This window comes from Microtus pennsylvanicus, chromosome 4 (assembly GCF_037038515.1).
Source record: "Microtus pennsylvanicus isolate mMicPen1 chromosome 4, mMicPen1.hap1, whole genome shotgun sequence".
In the NCBI taxonomy this organism is placed as follows: Eukaryota; Metazoa; Chordata; class Mammalia; order Rodentia; family Cricetidae; genus Microtus; species Microtus pennsylvanicus.
Genome location: NC_134582.1, coordinates 26,946,501 through 26,961,246, shown reverse-complemented (window position 1 = coordinate 26,961,246; position 14,746 = coordinate 26,946,501). Strand labels below are relative to the sequence as shown.

The 14,746-nt window shown below is 39.7% G+C and overlaps 1 protein-coding gene across 1 annotated transcript in view; it reads right to left on the bottom strand.

Annotated features, from left to right (window-relative positions):
- Fbn2 (fibrillin 2) overlaps window positions 1–14,746 on the bottom strand; it is a 197,124-nt gene that overhangs the window by 120,380 nt on the left and 61,998 nt on the right. The window contains exon 7 of the mRNA XM_075968617.1: window positions 14,199–14,324. Coding sequence (XP_075824732.1) covers window positions 14,199–14,324 — 126 coding nt within the window. The remainder of the gene's footprint in view (window positions 1–14,198; window positions 14,325–14,746) is intronic.

Here is a 14,746-nt window from a genome sequence, read left to right as displayed (position 1 = left end):
GTATTTTCAAATATCTCATAAATACAGTGTGTTACTGCCGATTAAAAGTCTTTGATTTGCCACATACCAAGAACTAATTATACATGGTCTGTAACTGCCAGGCATCTGCAGTCTGCCAAGAAGATGGGCATAAAACAAATCATAAGATGATTGATTGCCCTGGAAGGCAACAGGTTATAGTAGTATTCTAACTCAATGCAGTTGTGAGGCTCAGAACAAGTACTTGAAGTCATAGTATCTGAAAAGGATCCTTCAAGAATATGAGAGAAACATCACCTGTATAGGAAGGAACCAGAGTGTTTTTCCAGATAGGGAACAGTGAGAGTCAAAAGTATGAAGGGAGTCTCTTGGGTGAGGAATGACCTTCCTGTGAGCTGAGGTCATTTACATAGAAGATAAAACCAGAAAGTAATTAAAAGTCTTAGAATACTTTGCTGTCATTGTTTTGGAGCAAAGAGGGGCAACTGAGTCTTGGAAAGTAGGGTAGAGACTAACTATATGTCCACTGCTAGTTAAGAAGACATTTCAGTGTTGGAAAAAAAAAGGACAGAGTTATTAGTGTGGACAGGGGCAGTAGAGGTCATCAAGTTCTAGTTAATAGATCAGACCTCGGGGAGAAAAAGACAAGGTAAGAGTTGCCTAGATGTAAGAAGGAAGGGGTAAGAGAAAGACATAGCAAGGTTCATTAGTGACTGGAATTAATAAATAAATAACGTAAGACAGAATGAGATTTTAGGGGAAATCAATGGCCTCTTCATTAACCCTTTGAGTTAGAGTATCTTGAAACAGTTGAATTTTGGAAGGTGATTGTCAGCCAAGGACAAAGAATGATGAAACCACCAAGACAGATAAAATTAGTGGGATGAAAGTTATAAAGCAAAGAGAGGATATCACAATAGAATTAATGCATAATAGCGAGGCTAGACAAATGGCTCAGTGGTAATGCACTTCCATATAAGCATAGGAGTCTGTGCTTGTATTTCCAGTACTCATTTACTTAAGAGGACACAAAGGAAAAAGATTGTCGAACTTTGTCAAGATAAGGCAAGACAATTCTTCGAAATTCTTGATTCATAGGTGAGTCTGCCAGATATTCTAGGATTATCGGCCAAATGTTTGATGCTCCAGTGCTGCAGAGGAATTCTGGGTGACTGCCCAAGTAGCTAGATGTCTCTGTCATTTCTAAATTTTTGAAAGTTGCTTGCAATGCACTTTATTTATTCAGGTAATATAATATCCTTCTGAGGTCTTCAATTGAGTTGAACACTGGATAGTTACAGTTCTATTTTTCCTTAGTTATGATAGAAGGTAAATTAGGCACAAAACTTTGGACTCACTAAGCAGGCTAAATAATACATTATTTTCTTTAAAAATTGCCAAATATAAATGGAATGGATATTGTAAATGGAATTCTTACCTGATAATTTTTCTTACTGAATATATAGCTTTACGATGTCAGTGTTAAAATCTTTTCCTTTTTATTTAGACAAAAAGGGGGAAATACTGTGAGATATTTGATTATACTGTGCAAAGATATGTCACTGTGATTGGTTTAATAAAAAGTTGAATGGTCAATACCTAGGCAGAATTTTATGGGCAGAGAGAAGAAAGAAGAAGAACAGAGTCACAAGGAGACGGCAGAGGATGCAGAACAAACATCATGGGCTTTACGAAGTAAAGGTAACCAAACCATGTAAAAGAAGGTAGATTAAAAGATATGGGTCAATTTGAGTTATAAGAGCTAGTTAATAATAAACCTAGGCTATTGGCCAAACTTTCATAGCTCATAAGTATCCAAATAATTATTTGTGATTTTGTGGCCCTAAGAAAATTCCATCTACAAAGGTGCTCAAGAGCCTCCAGCACAAAGTATTGGATATGCAACTCTTGACTCCTACTCAAGTATAGCAAGAGCTCTGCATCTCTCCCCCATTCCAAACACAGAGTACTGAGAGAAACCATGTAAAGAAGAAAGAGAATATCAGATAAATATTTCCTTAGACCATCAACATCATAGCAAAGTGATGACTTGAGCTGAGCCCAAGGACTTGCTACATTTCTTCTCTGGATGCTGGCAGTGGTGACCAACAAAACAAGACTACACCTGGGGACAGGATGGGGTGACAATGTGGCAGCAGGAATAGCACCTGCTGTCAAGTCTAGGAAAGTGCTCTTAAAATGCTCTCTGTATGTTAGCATAAATGGATGCCAGCAGAACTTTCTCATGAAGAGTTTTATGTGCTCGCTCACTAGGAATAATGACATTTGTAATAGGCTACTATTGTGCAGTGTAATAAAGGGTTCCCCGCTGACCTGGAATCAATGCTGCATCTTCCTAGACTCTAGTTCGGAGTGATTCAGGAACGAAGTGCTGGCAGCAAGAGGCAATGCCATCATGATGCTTTGTGGCACTGTAACAACACCTGGAAAACTATTTCCACCTCAAAACATAAAAGTCACTGAGAACATGGTTGAGCAACATGAACTTTAGGTTTTGATATATTTTCCAAAATGATTTCCTTGGAGAGCAAGGAAATAACTCACCAACAGTGCTTAACTGCTTCCCCCGCCCCCCTTGAACCAACAACATTTTTCTTGGGGTAAAATATTTTGTTACCCTTTGTTAATCCAAATTAAGACACATGGGAAACAACATCACATTTAAAACATGGACTTCTAGGATAAATAAAACTAATTAATCTTCATAACTTTACAACTATGTGCAGAGTGTACCTCTAACAGCAGAGAGGAGCCCTATTAAATTGTCTTCCAATATCTTTCTTGGTTTTTATTCCCACTACCAGCTCTGAAGTTCAGAGTTCCACACCTGCTTAGTAAGCACTCTGCCACAGACCCGTATTCCCAGCAGGCCCTCACTAATTCTTTACGAATTCTCCCCACCTTTCACAGTTTCCTTCAAATTTTCAATGAGGAGACGATGAATTGAATGTCTCCCATTAAGGTTGGGGAAACCTAAAATTTCATGAACATGAAAGCCAGGAAATTCCAATGTGAAATTTACTATAACCATTTGGACTTGGCAAAGCTTCAGGAATTCAGTACTTTGTACTCCTGCTCCCATTATTAAGCCGTGCGTAAAACCTTGATGCTGTAAGAAGCATTTTGGCAATCTACGGTAAGAAAGCTAAAGAAGTTGATCATTTCTCAATGCTCTAATCATACATTTATGAGTAATTTATTTTTATCTCCTAAATAAATGGTCTCAGGTGAAAATGAACCCAGTTCTACATTCCACTGTAGTAGTGTAATGTCATGAGTGCTCAACTCCCCCTGTACTTTTCAGTTTTTCAAACCAAAAAATGAAGTCTCTATGCTCACTTGCCAAATACACACAGCATACGATTTCTGCAGAGAAAGCCGACCTGCTATTGCTGTAGTTGTATTTTCTTAGTTCTGCTTTGTTGAAAATTGTCCTAAGAGGTTCTGTGTTTTCAAGTTCAGTTTAACTTTTAATGTAGTGGTACGTAGCTGGGGAGGCAGATTGGAATTAGAGAACGTGCCCCACATGAGCAGGGCCCTGTTTTCAATCTCCAGCACTTCACAAAAGCAGTTGTTAATATACTGTATGATATAAACACTGTGTACGTATGAAAATGGATTGTGTGACTAGTATGGAAGGGTCACTTTTCAGGCTCAGCCTATAATAAAGTGCATACCTGGACCCTCCCAAGGAAGAGGTGGAATCACAAAAGTTCACGGAGTCATTTTCTGTGGAAATGAAAATGGCTGACTCTACAGCCTTCTAGTTGCACAGATGAACTTGAGCAGACTCTCACCCTAACTGGCCTGATCTAGACACACCATCTCTCTCTCTCTAGCTAGCTGATGTAGGCACACCTGTTTCTCTAACTAGCTGATGTAGACACACCCTCTCCCATTCTAACTAGCTGATGTAGGCACACCCTCTCCCACTCTAACTAGCTGATGTAGACACACCCTCTCCCATTCTAACTAGCTGATGTAGATACACAATCTAACTAGCTGATGTAGACACCCTCTCCCACTCTAACTAGCTGATGTAGGCCCACCCCCTCTCAGTCTAACTAGCTGATGTAGACACACCTGTTTCCCACTCTAACTAGCTGATGTAGATATACAATCTCTCTAACTAGCTGATGTACACACACCCTCTCCCACTCTAACTAGCTGATGTAGACACACTACCTCTCCTCTAACTAGATGATGTAACTAGATGATGATGCATTCCTGCTATTTTATTTTTTTCAACGGTCCTGCTACTTTATAACTGTGATTTTGCTACTGCTATGAATCAAAATATAAATTGTGATATGCAAGGTGTCTGATATACTGTCGCAATCTACAAGTCGAGGACCACTGGTCTAGAAGACCAGCAACAACTTAGAAATAACATTTCTGAATTAATGAATCTGCCATTACTGTCCCTCTTGCTGGAGGGCATAAAGTTTACTGCACCTTCTGTTTTGAGGAAACTCCAAATTGAACTCACTATCTTCTCACCAACACCGCCAGGAAAATCTCTCCTACCTGTTTATTATAATTGTTTAAGGGGAAAGGAAGTGCTGTTTGCCTGTGACATCTGTTTTACACGTATGAAAAAGGTGTTTTGGAGGTTCTTGAATTTTCCAGGGATCAAGAGACATTCAACTGCAAGAACTATGTGTATTGCTCTACCTATTTTTCAGTGCTTTATAAAAAGACATGAACACACATTGGCACTGGTAAAATAACACTGGTTTAGAGCATTTGACCTAGAAAAGTGTAATTGCACGATTGTTCTTATGCTACATACATTTAATTATCAGAGTATCAAATGCTCATTGCTGTGATTTGTATGAAACTTACTAGGGCATGGGGAGCACAGCCAGCTGAGAGCCGACAGGAATTAACTGGTCATGAACTCTCTGGTGCTACGTTCCCTCATCACCATGTCATTGCCCTCAGCAGGTTATCAGACGAGGCAAAGATATGCTCCCGAATGTCAATTTTAACATTTTGAAAACTTGTGCTAGCTTGTTAAGTCTTACTTATTGGATGTTGTGCTGACTGTCCATCCCCACTGAATGATATATAAAAACTCTCAATAATTCACGCCATGGAAATACTGTATTTTATAACACATATGGAAATCATTGGCAGTAAAGTCGATCATGATGACTGTATCAAGGCTGAGACTTTAATGTGCTGGTGTTGGCATAGCTCCTACCGGCCTGATGTGTGGGTACTTGACTTTGTGATACAGGTACGCCACTCTCCTCCCTTCCCATGGACATTCTGAGTAATACTTCACACCTAAGTAACTATTTCTCTCTACATGCTTCCTCTTACTTGGGAATAAAATTATTAAAATACAATTATGATAGAAGTTAAAAATGCGATCTGCCTGTGTGTGTGCATGTATGCATATGTGCAGGTGCTTGTGCATGTGAAGGCCAGAGGTCAATGTCGAGTATTCTTTTCTACTCTCCATCCCAGTCTCATTGTCACTCTTCTTCTTCTTCTTCTTCTTCTTCTTCTTCTTCTTCTTCTTCTTCTTCTTCTTCTTCTTCTTCTTCTTCTTCTTCTTCTTCCTCCACTTCCTCCCTCCTTCTTTCTTCTTCTGAGGCAGGGGCTTTTACTGAGCTGACTGTCTAGAGTGACTTGCCAGAATGCTCCAGGGACCCCCGTGTCTCGACCTCGCAGCGCGGGGGTTATAGATCTATTCTCTCTTTGACAGGTTAGCTCAGGGCTGCTGCTCTGCTGTTCCTCTGGAGTCCCTATCACCACCACTCTACCCCACTAATCTCTCTTTCTTGGAGCTGGTATTTCTGTTTATGAAATGGGGCGCATCTAAAGGTCAGCCTGATAACCCCACTGTTGGTTGCCATTCCTAGATGGTTTATAAGAGAACAGGCGCTCCTGATTTCCAGTTTTGATTTACTTCCCCATTTTCCAAATGAATTTTCTCTAAATTTCAGTCCAATATAAATATATCATAAAAAGAATTTTTAGGCCATAGAAATTTTACTATCAATTTTTCTGAGTACAAATAATTATCCCTTGTAGTGGCAATTCATTTGTATTTTAATAAATAAAGCTTGCCTGAAGATCAGAGAGTAAAATAGCCTCCTGGACAGCCTTACAGACCAGTCATTGGTAATACACACCTTTAATCCCAGTAGACACACTAGTTGCCATAGCAATCAGGCAGTGAATACCTTTAATCCCAGTGATGCACATCTTTAATCCCAGCTCCAGAGAGGATTATGAAATGGGAGGAGACAGCTCTCACACACAGTCTCATTCTGAGATTCTTGGAGGCAGGATCACTATTTTAGACTGAGGTAGAGGCAAGAGTCAGTGGCTGGTTGCTTTGCTTTTCTGACCTTCAAGTTGAACCCCAATTTCTCTCTCTGAGTTTTTATTAATCGTGCATCAATTCCTATTTTTAAATATATAATTACTATTCTTAGATGTTTCAAAAAAGAACAAAACCATCAGCTGGTGCACTAAATGAAAAGTTGCCTTCCCATTCTTTTTCTAAATCATCCAATTTTTATGTTTTAAAATACTGAATGAGAATTCCCTCAAGTCCTTCCACTGATAGTCTGCAGAAATATGTAAATCCATACACACATAAAACTGACTTGGGCCAGTAGGTCTTTCTTTAGGATTATGGTTAGAATATGAGAAAACAGGAAAGCTAGGGTACAGGGGTCTTATACAACCTATGCCTCATGTCAAGCAAGTTTATTAAGACCAGCATCTCATATACTATTCTTTTTTTGTGGAAAAAAAATAGGGCAGAGTCAGTACAAAGCCACTATATGATGGGATGAAGTCAGCTCAACAGGGAACTAATCAAGCAATGTTGCACAAGGAGAACACAGGATATCCCAAGGGCATCAGAAACCAAGCACACAGCATCTTGGGAACTAATAACCACAGCCCTACATGGTGGGAAGAGTAGGGTTCTCAGAATCCAAAGCCACAGCTTCCCCTTGGTCCTGGCCTCAGGCCATTACCAACTCTACCAAGTGTATTCCTGGTTTTAGAGAAGGAATTATGTTCCTTTTCTATAACCAGGACTTAATGGAAAGTCTCAGTTTGGTCTAGCCTTCAACACAAAACATTTTATCTTTTGTATGTAAATGTTTCACAACTTGCTTTTGTCATGGGAAATATATCTTTAATACACTTACATAAACATATGAGGCAACCACAATTTTTTAAGAGGTCATCATTTGCTATTTTGTTCTTTAAGTCCACTACTGTAGATATAGTTTACTGTATTTTGCCAATATAGAAAAGAAAACATAACTTTATGTCTATATTTTTAAAGATGAATATAGATAGGATAACATTTTAGGATAAAGTTAATAGATTAAATGACAAGTACATTTGTATTTTGGTAGTCAAAATACTCCTAATATTTTTGTCAGGAATTTATGATTATATTTATGGCCTTTATTCACCTTTAGTGAAATTACAATTTTATTTTGTCATAGATTATTGGTCAAAAAAGTTATCCCTGTATTGGTTTACATATTTTTATTCTATGTAAGGAAAAATATGTTTAAAATAGCAGTCAAATAATTGTCTTTGTCAAGTGAAATCAGGTCTTTGCTCATCTTTGTATTAGATATATTTTTATTGATTCACAGAATTTCTTTACATATTTTGAAAAATTTGTCTTTATCTGTGCTAAGAACAGCATTTTTTCACTTTTTCATATGTCTTTTATTCACGTTTGTGGAGTTTTTCTCTTTTATTAGCATGGAATTTATTCTATTTTATAGTCTGAAATTTACCCATCTATTCCTCTACAGATCCAGGGTTGATAAAATGTTGAAGTTATGTCTTTTTGGGCCTAGGACTACATGTCATGTGACATTCCAATCTAATATTTTTCAAATTTAATATCCAGTTATCTCAAAATCATTTGCTGTACACTTGATCACCTCCTTGATTGACTATATGATATGTATTTGTTTTGTTTTACTGGACTTTCCTTGTTGAATGTCTTTGGGCCATTTGGGCCAAGCTATTCTGCATGCTAAGCCCCTGACAGTCAAGGATAAAGTAACTGGGCAAGTCACCTGTTGGTCAGTGTGTTGGGTGGTGTGTGACTCCACCATCTCCCAGATCTCTCCTGTAACCCACTTCTTTCCTCTCCCTTTCTCACTCCGTCTTTATAGCCCATCACCATATGTCACCTTAGATGGAGATAAAGAAGCCAAAGATGTGAAAAACAAAACAAAGCAAAACAAAACTCTCTCTCAGTCTTTGAGGAGACCCTTCAGAGACACCTCCTGTGTGGTTTATTATTATTATTATTTTTATTATTATTTTATGCTTAATCGTAACCCTAAGTTTCTCAAAACAAACACTATAGTAAATAATTAATATCTTTTAAAGTCATGCTTTAGTCTAAAGTGTCATCTGTCTTCCTAGTGCTGGGATTAAAGGCATTGTTATCATACTCCTTAATTTTTGACTCTTAAAATTTTACCTTATCTTTCCACAAAAGTGGTTAAACACACTCAATTTTTAGGACTATTCCTCTAGGGTGGTGCTATGGACCTTTTCCACAAAGAAGGGAATTATTTCAGTTCTATTCCCTTAGCCCAGACTCTTGCTTCCCTAGACCTCCTAAAGTTTCTTTTTTTTTTTTGGTTTTTCGAGACAGGGTTTCTCTGTGGTTTTGGAGCCTGTCCTGGAACTAGCTCTTGTAGACCAGGCTGGTCTCGAACTCACAGAGATCCGCCTGCCTCTGCCTCCCAAGTGCTGGGATTAAAGGCGTGCGCACCACGCCGCCCGGCTAAAGTTTCATAGTCTTGGTAGGGGGATTAGTTCGATGAAGTGGTACAGATTAAATCATATTTTAATGAACAGAGACTGTACCAGAAAACCCACTAGCTGAGTATATAAATGCATCAATAATCCAGAGAGGAAGCAGAAGGCATTTCAGTGGGAAGTAAGCTTCCTAGAGAAGCAGACCTGTGGGCCAGTCTCCTGAAAAGCACACATACACTGGCCGTGTGGGGATGCTTCAAATGCCCAGTCCAAGTAGAGAACAGGGATGGCAACTCATCTGGAGCCACAGAGCTCCTGGTTACATACAACTATTGTCATCAACGACATGGGAAAGCTTCTTGTGAACAGGCAGGACGAAGAGAAGAATAAAGGATTAATTTCCATGTTTTCTATCTTTGTTACATCAGGCAGAACTGGCATTTTTTTCCATTCATGAAGTTTACTGACTCCACAGCCAGTGAGTGGACCACAAAATGGCATCTAATTCTGACCTACTTAGATATTTCAGAGACATGCCACAATACACAAACTAAGAAAAGGCTGAATTCCTTGGCTACTGTTCAGTGGGCTGTGCCTCTATGGGCTGTGCCTCTATGGGCTGTACCTCCCATCACTCACCTGTCTGATTGACACCCCTGACCAAGAACAGGCTGGATCTCAATAATGCCACATTTTAGTCACATTACCTGGAGAGAGTTCCTAGGCCTGTTGTGCTTTGATGTTTTCAGTGGGGGAGTAGATTAGTGTTAGTAGGCCACCCTCCTGCTCTGTTGTGATGATTCAGTAAAACAGCCAGCATAAATTGGGTTATCTTACTGCCCCAGTATTGCCAGAGGTTATAGTAAGTGCATAGTGAACATTAGCCATTATTATTGCTACATGGAGTCTGCTGGCAGACCCAGGCATGAGAAAAATAACAAAGCAACCTAAAACGCAGTGAGATTTGTGACAGAGAGATTAAGTATGTTTTATTATGGGATCAGGAAATAGGTTTAGATATGGCAGTCTCATATTCAATATTCTATATTCAACAGAGGGAATAGATCTGTTTCAACCTCAAAGTTCTAAGCTTTCTGCGGGATTTAAGTGATGTTGGTTTTCACCATTTTTTTTTATTGGTGACCTGCAGGGCTTCATCAGCTTCCATTGCTAACCACTGTCTTCCCTCATTATCCAACCCATACATAGCCTTCACTATAAGAAATAGCTGATGCATTTATTTTTTAAAATTAATTTACTCTTGGAAATCTGAGTAGAAGCAAATAATTTTCATCCTACTACAGAGAATTTATCTTCCCAGGCTTAGTGAAGCAGAGTTGCAACAGCAGCAAAGGACACCGTGCCAACACATTCTGGGAGTGTCCCAAGCACAAATAAATGCATTTGCTGTCTCAGACTCCAAGGGACAAGATCCTGTATAAATAAATACACCAAGGCCAAAGACTCTTCAGGATAAATTGAACATAAGCGCCCGACACACAAGGAGCACTAGAAGGAAAGACTGTAATGCAGCTTTCCTGCAGGCACAACGCGCCAAGACCGAATAAAAGACTCGGGAATGTTACAGAAGGTACGGTGGCAACGAGGGGAGGACATCTGGCACCCTCTGGTCTCTAGCCATGTGCAGGGCAAAACAAACCAACATTAGCATGTTTGCGGAAAGAAGCAAGCGGCGCAGTCTCAGCGGTGTGTCAGCTCTACACAGACCTTAGTGTCTCCTCTTCCTTTAAGCTACCAGGATATTTATATTCATGAATGTCTGAGTGGGATAAGTGGCCGGACCAACCACCTCTTGGGATGTGAAGGGATCATTTACTCCACTGAAGAGTCATTTGTCTGCTGTCTGACAGAATTGAAAATAAGCAAGGCCGCAGTAGCTATCATCAGGAAGTTTATGGAACTGTGCCCCTAACCAAAGAGAAGAGAGAAATGGCTTTCTTTCCACACACATGGACAAATATGGATGTGTACTTATTCCAGATGTGGGCTGAGATTAAGGTCTTGAGCAGTAGACCATACTGAGCATGAGAGGGGAAACCAGTTGCCTAGCAGAAACATCCCAGATCACCTATATTAAACACCACAGCTTCCATGATGGCAGCAAGGCTCAGGCTTCAAACATTAAGGAGATGTAGTCTGTCCTCACCCTGAACCAGAACAAAAGCCACTGGTGCACAAACTTCCATGACTGGCAGATCAAGTCTTCCACAATAGAGAAGGAGGATGTTCTAATCCATGAGCAGGCAGCAGGGCTGTTCTTCCTTCTTCATAGAAGGCAAAGTTTCCCTAACCTCAGAATGATAGGTCAACATAAAGGGACAATGACTCAGAAGATAAAGACAACACACCACAGTTAAAGTTTATCTTGGCCTCCCAGTGGTGAACATACAAAAATGAAATTAAAAAAATGAACGTAAGGCATTGTAGTACTCCCCAATAACTCCAGATTCTGAAGATAGACTTCCTTCCAGAGGCAGGAAGATTGGTAAAAGTTTAAGAACAACTGGACTGTATAGTGAGTTCCAGGCATCCAGGGCTATATGGTGAGTCCCAGTCTCCAAATCAATCAATCAATCAATCAATCCATTAAAGAATAAATAAATAAAGGAATAAACTTTTTTTTAAAGGAAAATGAAAGCTGGCCCAATGAAATAATTTTTTTTTGTGGCAAATTTCCTCTTTCTAAACACAGTTTTATCCTGGTCTCACAGTTGGCCTACTTTTTGGACATGAACTCAGGTCAACAGATCACCATTTAAAAAACTTTGGCTCCTGCTGGTCAGCATCTATTGGTAAGGAGTCTGCCACACCTATCAGAAATCGCTCTCGGGTCTGGGTGTGGTAGAAGGAAGAGCTTCTGTCCTCAGGGATCTCATTCAAGCATTGGGGAGAAACAGTCAACAGACACACACAAAGTGCATTGACATCACAATTCCCCAAAATCGACAGCCCTGTGTTGTGGTTACCTACAAAAAATACCATCACTCCAGGGACTCACACTCACAATGCTGTGCCCTTTTAGTCTGGGGAAGATAGAGGAACTTAGACATTCAGAGGTTTCTTTTACAAGAACAAAAGCATGGAATTTCATATAGTTAAAACAGGAAGGACATAATTTAAAAATAAATCTGCCAGTATTCCATTTTACATTTTAACACTGAAATATAAATACCTAGGTTCTGATAATAAAAAAGTAACTGCTGTGGCAATATTTTTAGTTAGAACATCCATCAATTTGAACTTATGATAACACAATATTAAACTATATGTGAATATAATTCAAAACCAGACATTGTATATACTAGCCAAAGCTCTGGTATTCCAAGGTGCACTTTGATATCAATTGAATTAAATAATTCTATGTAAGGACTGTTTGCTCTTTTATACACAGGAACAGTATTACCCAAAGAAAATTGATAATGGGCACTTTGAAGACATCTCTAAATACATATGCCTTCTAACAAGCGGCGCTTTCACAAAACTAATCAACCCTTGTTCCAATTCCTCCATTTCCACAAATCACAAATACTAAATCATATAATTCTTTCTGGGCAATGTTTAAATGGAGTTGGCTGCCTGGACAGGATGTAAGCCAAGACATGACTGGCTTCGGGGCCCTGGGTGGTGCCTATGGTATAGCTCTAACTCCCATTCCCAGAGAACTTGGCGAGTGGGAATAAAGAGTGGTCCTGTCTTCTCCTGAGCTCTGCCTTGGCTCTGCATGCTCTTTTGATGAAGCGTGATGGAGAAAAAGACTTCTTCCACATTCAACTAAAAAGAAAGTCATTGTTTGATGTGGAACGGAAATGTCACAACCACTAGAATCAGCCAGTGGCTGCGCCTTCTCACCTATAATCAAAGACTGGCTTTTCTTCCCTCACTCTTGGATAAAGTTTGGAGTGAGCAATAGGACAAACTCCTCCAAAGACCTAGGGGGGAAAACTGGAATAGCAGCACTCTTTCGGTAAACCATTTAATGTTTGGTCCATTTCTTGCGCTAATTCAGATTAATTTCCCACATATTGCAAGAGTTTTTTAACCTTTGCATTTCAAGCACACTGATGATCAATATCATATTGAAGTAGTGCAAATACTTGAATATTATTAGAAAGAATTCCAGAGAAATTTTATGTGGTCCTTAAAATAATCAACGGCATTCTCCTCACTTTGCTGTTGTGAGGATCAGAAAATTAGCTGGCAACACTGTTAAACGTGTAAGACCGTGAAGACAAGTGCTGACTGACTGTAACTAAATAGAAGAACATGGAAAGCAGAAAATGATACTAACACAAAATCGTGTAGCAAGGAGTGAAACAGTAGCCTCGATGCCCATATGCTATCTCCTCTTTCCCAATGGCACTCAGATTCCCATTCGCTGTGTACAATGAAGTATTCACTTTCCACTTTCCCATTTTCTTGTCTATGTAAATAGGTATGCTTCTTTATAACTGGTCAACATAAAGTAATCCAACTATTGCCTTCTATAAAAGGAAAAACCTTAACTAGAGTGAACGGGGATCCTTTTCTACAACTAGCTAGAATAATTATATGTTACTGTCTTTAGAAAGTGCCTTTGGGCTAGATGGTGACTTGGAGTATAAGCATGAGGCTCTAAGTTCAGATCTGCAGAATTAATTTAGAGGTTGCTGTGGTAGCATTTATGTAACCCCAGTGCTCTCATAGTGAGACAGAAGGCAGAATGAGGAGAATCCAAGAGCCTTGTCTTGAATCAGATGGAAGAGGATAGGCACCTGACGCTGTCCTCTAACTTCCTTGTGCATACCATGGCATATGCACACCAAAGCATGTGCACGCCTCTCCTCACACACAGGAACATTGTCATCACACACAGGAGCATGCACACAAACACGCAGACACATACACTAGGCACACGCACATGTGAGCGTATACACACACACATACATGGACATATGCACTAAAAATTTACCTGTAATGACATAAATTGATTAAAGTAAGGTAACGATGGAGAAATTTCAGTCCTGCTAAAAGCATTCTAAAAACATACATGATCTTTGAAGCTACATGCGTTTAGACATTTCTTAAGTTTTATAATGATGGAGACTTTATCACAGATAAATTAGAACACTAAATTTACTTGACATGAATTCACAGATGAAATGAAACCTACCTTATGAAAGAAATTATAAAAGGCTAAACGGCACTCACTCTTACAACCTCAGAGGCAGTGAGACGAGCCAGATACAGAACGTTCACTTCAAGCCTATAGGACATGCTCCTAAAACCAAATCTATGGGCTACATGCACACCTCCATATTAAGATAAAGAATCAGGATTATAGTCGTTAGTTTGAGAAGTTCCAAACCCATAGTTTTCCCTGGATTCAGGATCAGCCACCGGGCTTGCACCCGAGGCAATCTCACCTTCGCATTTCTGGGTTGTCTCACTCTGCTTGTGGCCAGCAGGGCATCTGCACTCGAAAGACCCCACGGTGTTGATACAGTTTCCTCCCTGGCACAACCCCGGAATCGCCTGGCATTCGTCAACGTCTGCAAGAAGAAAACATTTTAAACATAAAAAAATTGATTCCCAGACTAGATCAGTATTTTTCTTTTATGTCCGGGGAAAATGTTCTAAGACAACAAGCTGAGGGAAGCAGACCCTCTTTGCATGCTTGTTATTTAACTTATGTAGATGGTACCACGCGTGTCACACGGGTCTTCTGGAGATCCACCTGTGCTGGTCTGTGCTGTGGACAATCTACTGATTTGGTTATGTCAAAGAATGCTTCTTACTGTGTGTTTTCCTGGTTCTGGCATGGAGTTTATCATTATCTTCTCAGTTTCCCAGTGAATGGTAAAATGAATGCTCCCAACACGCTTCCTCATGGAGTTCAGTGACTATGAACCCTGAGGATTCAAAGGCACGAGATCTCTCTGCCATGGAAATAGGGCAGAATCCCTGGACAGGT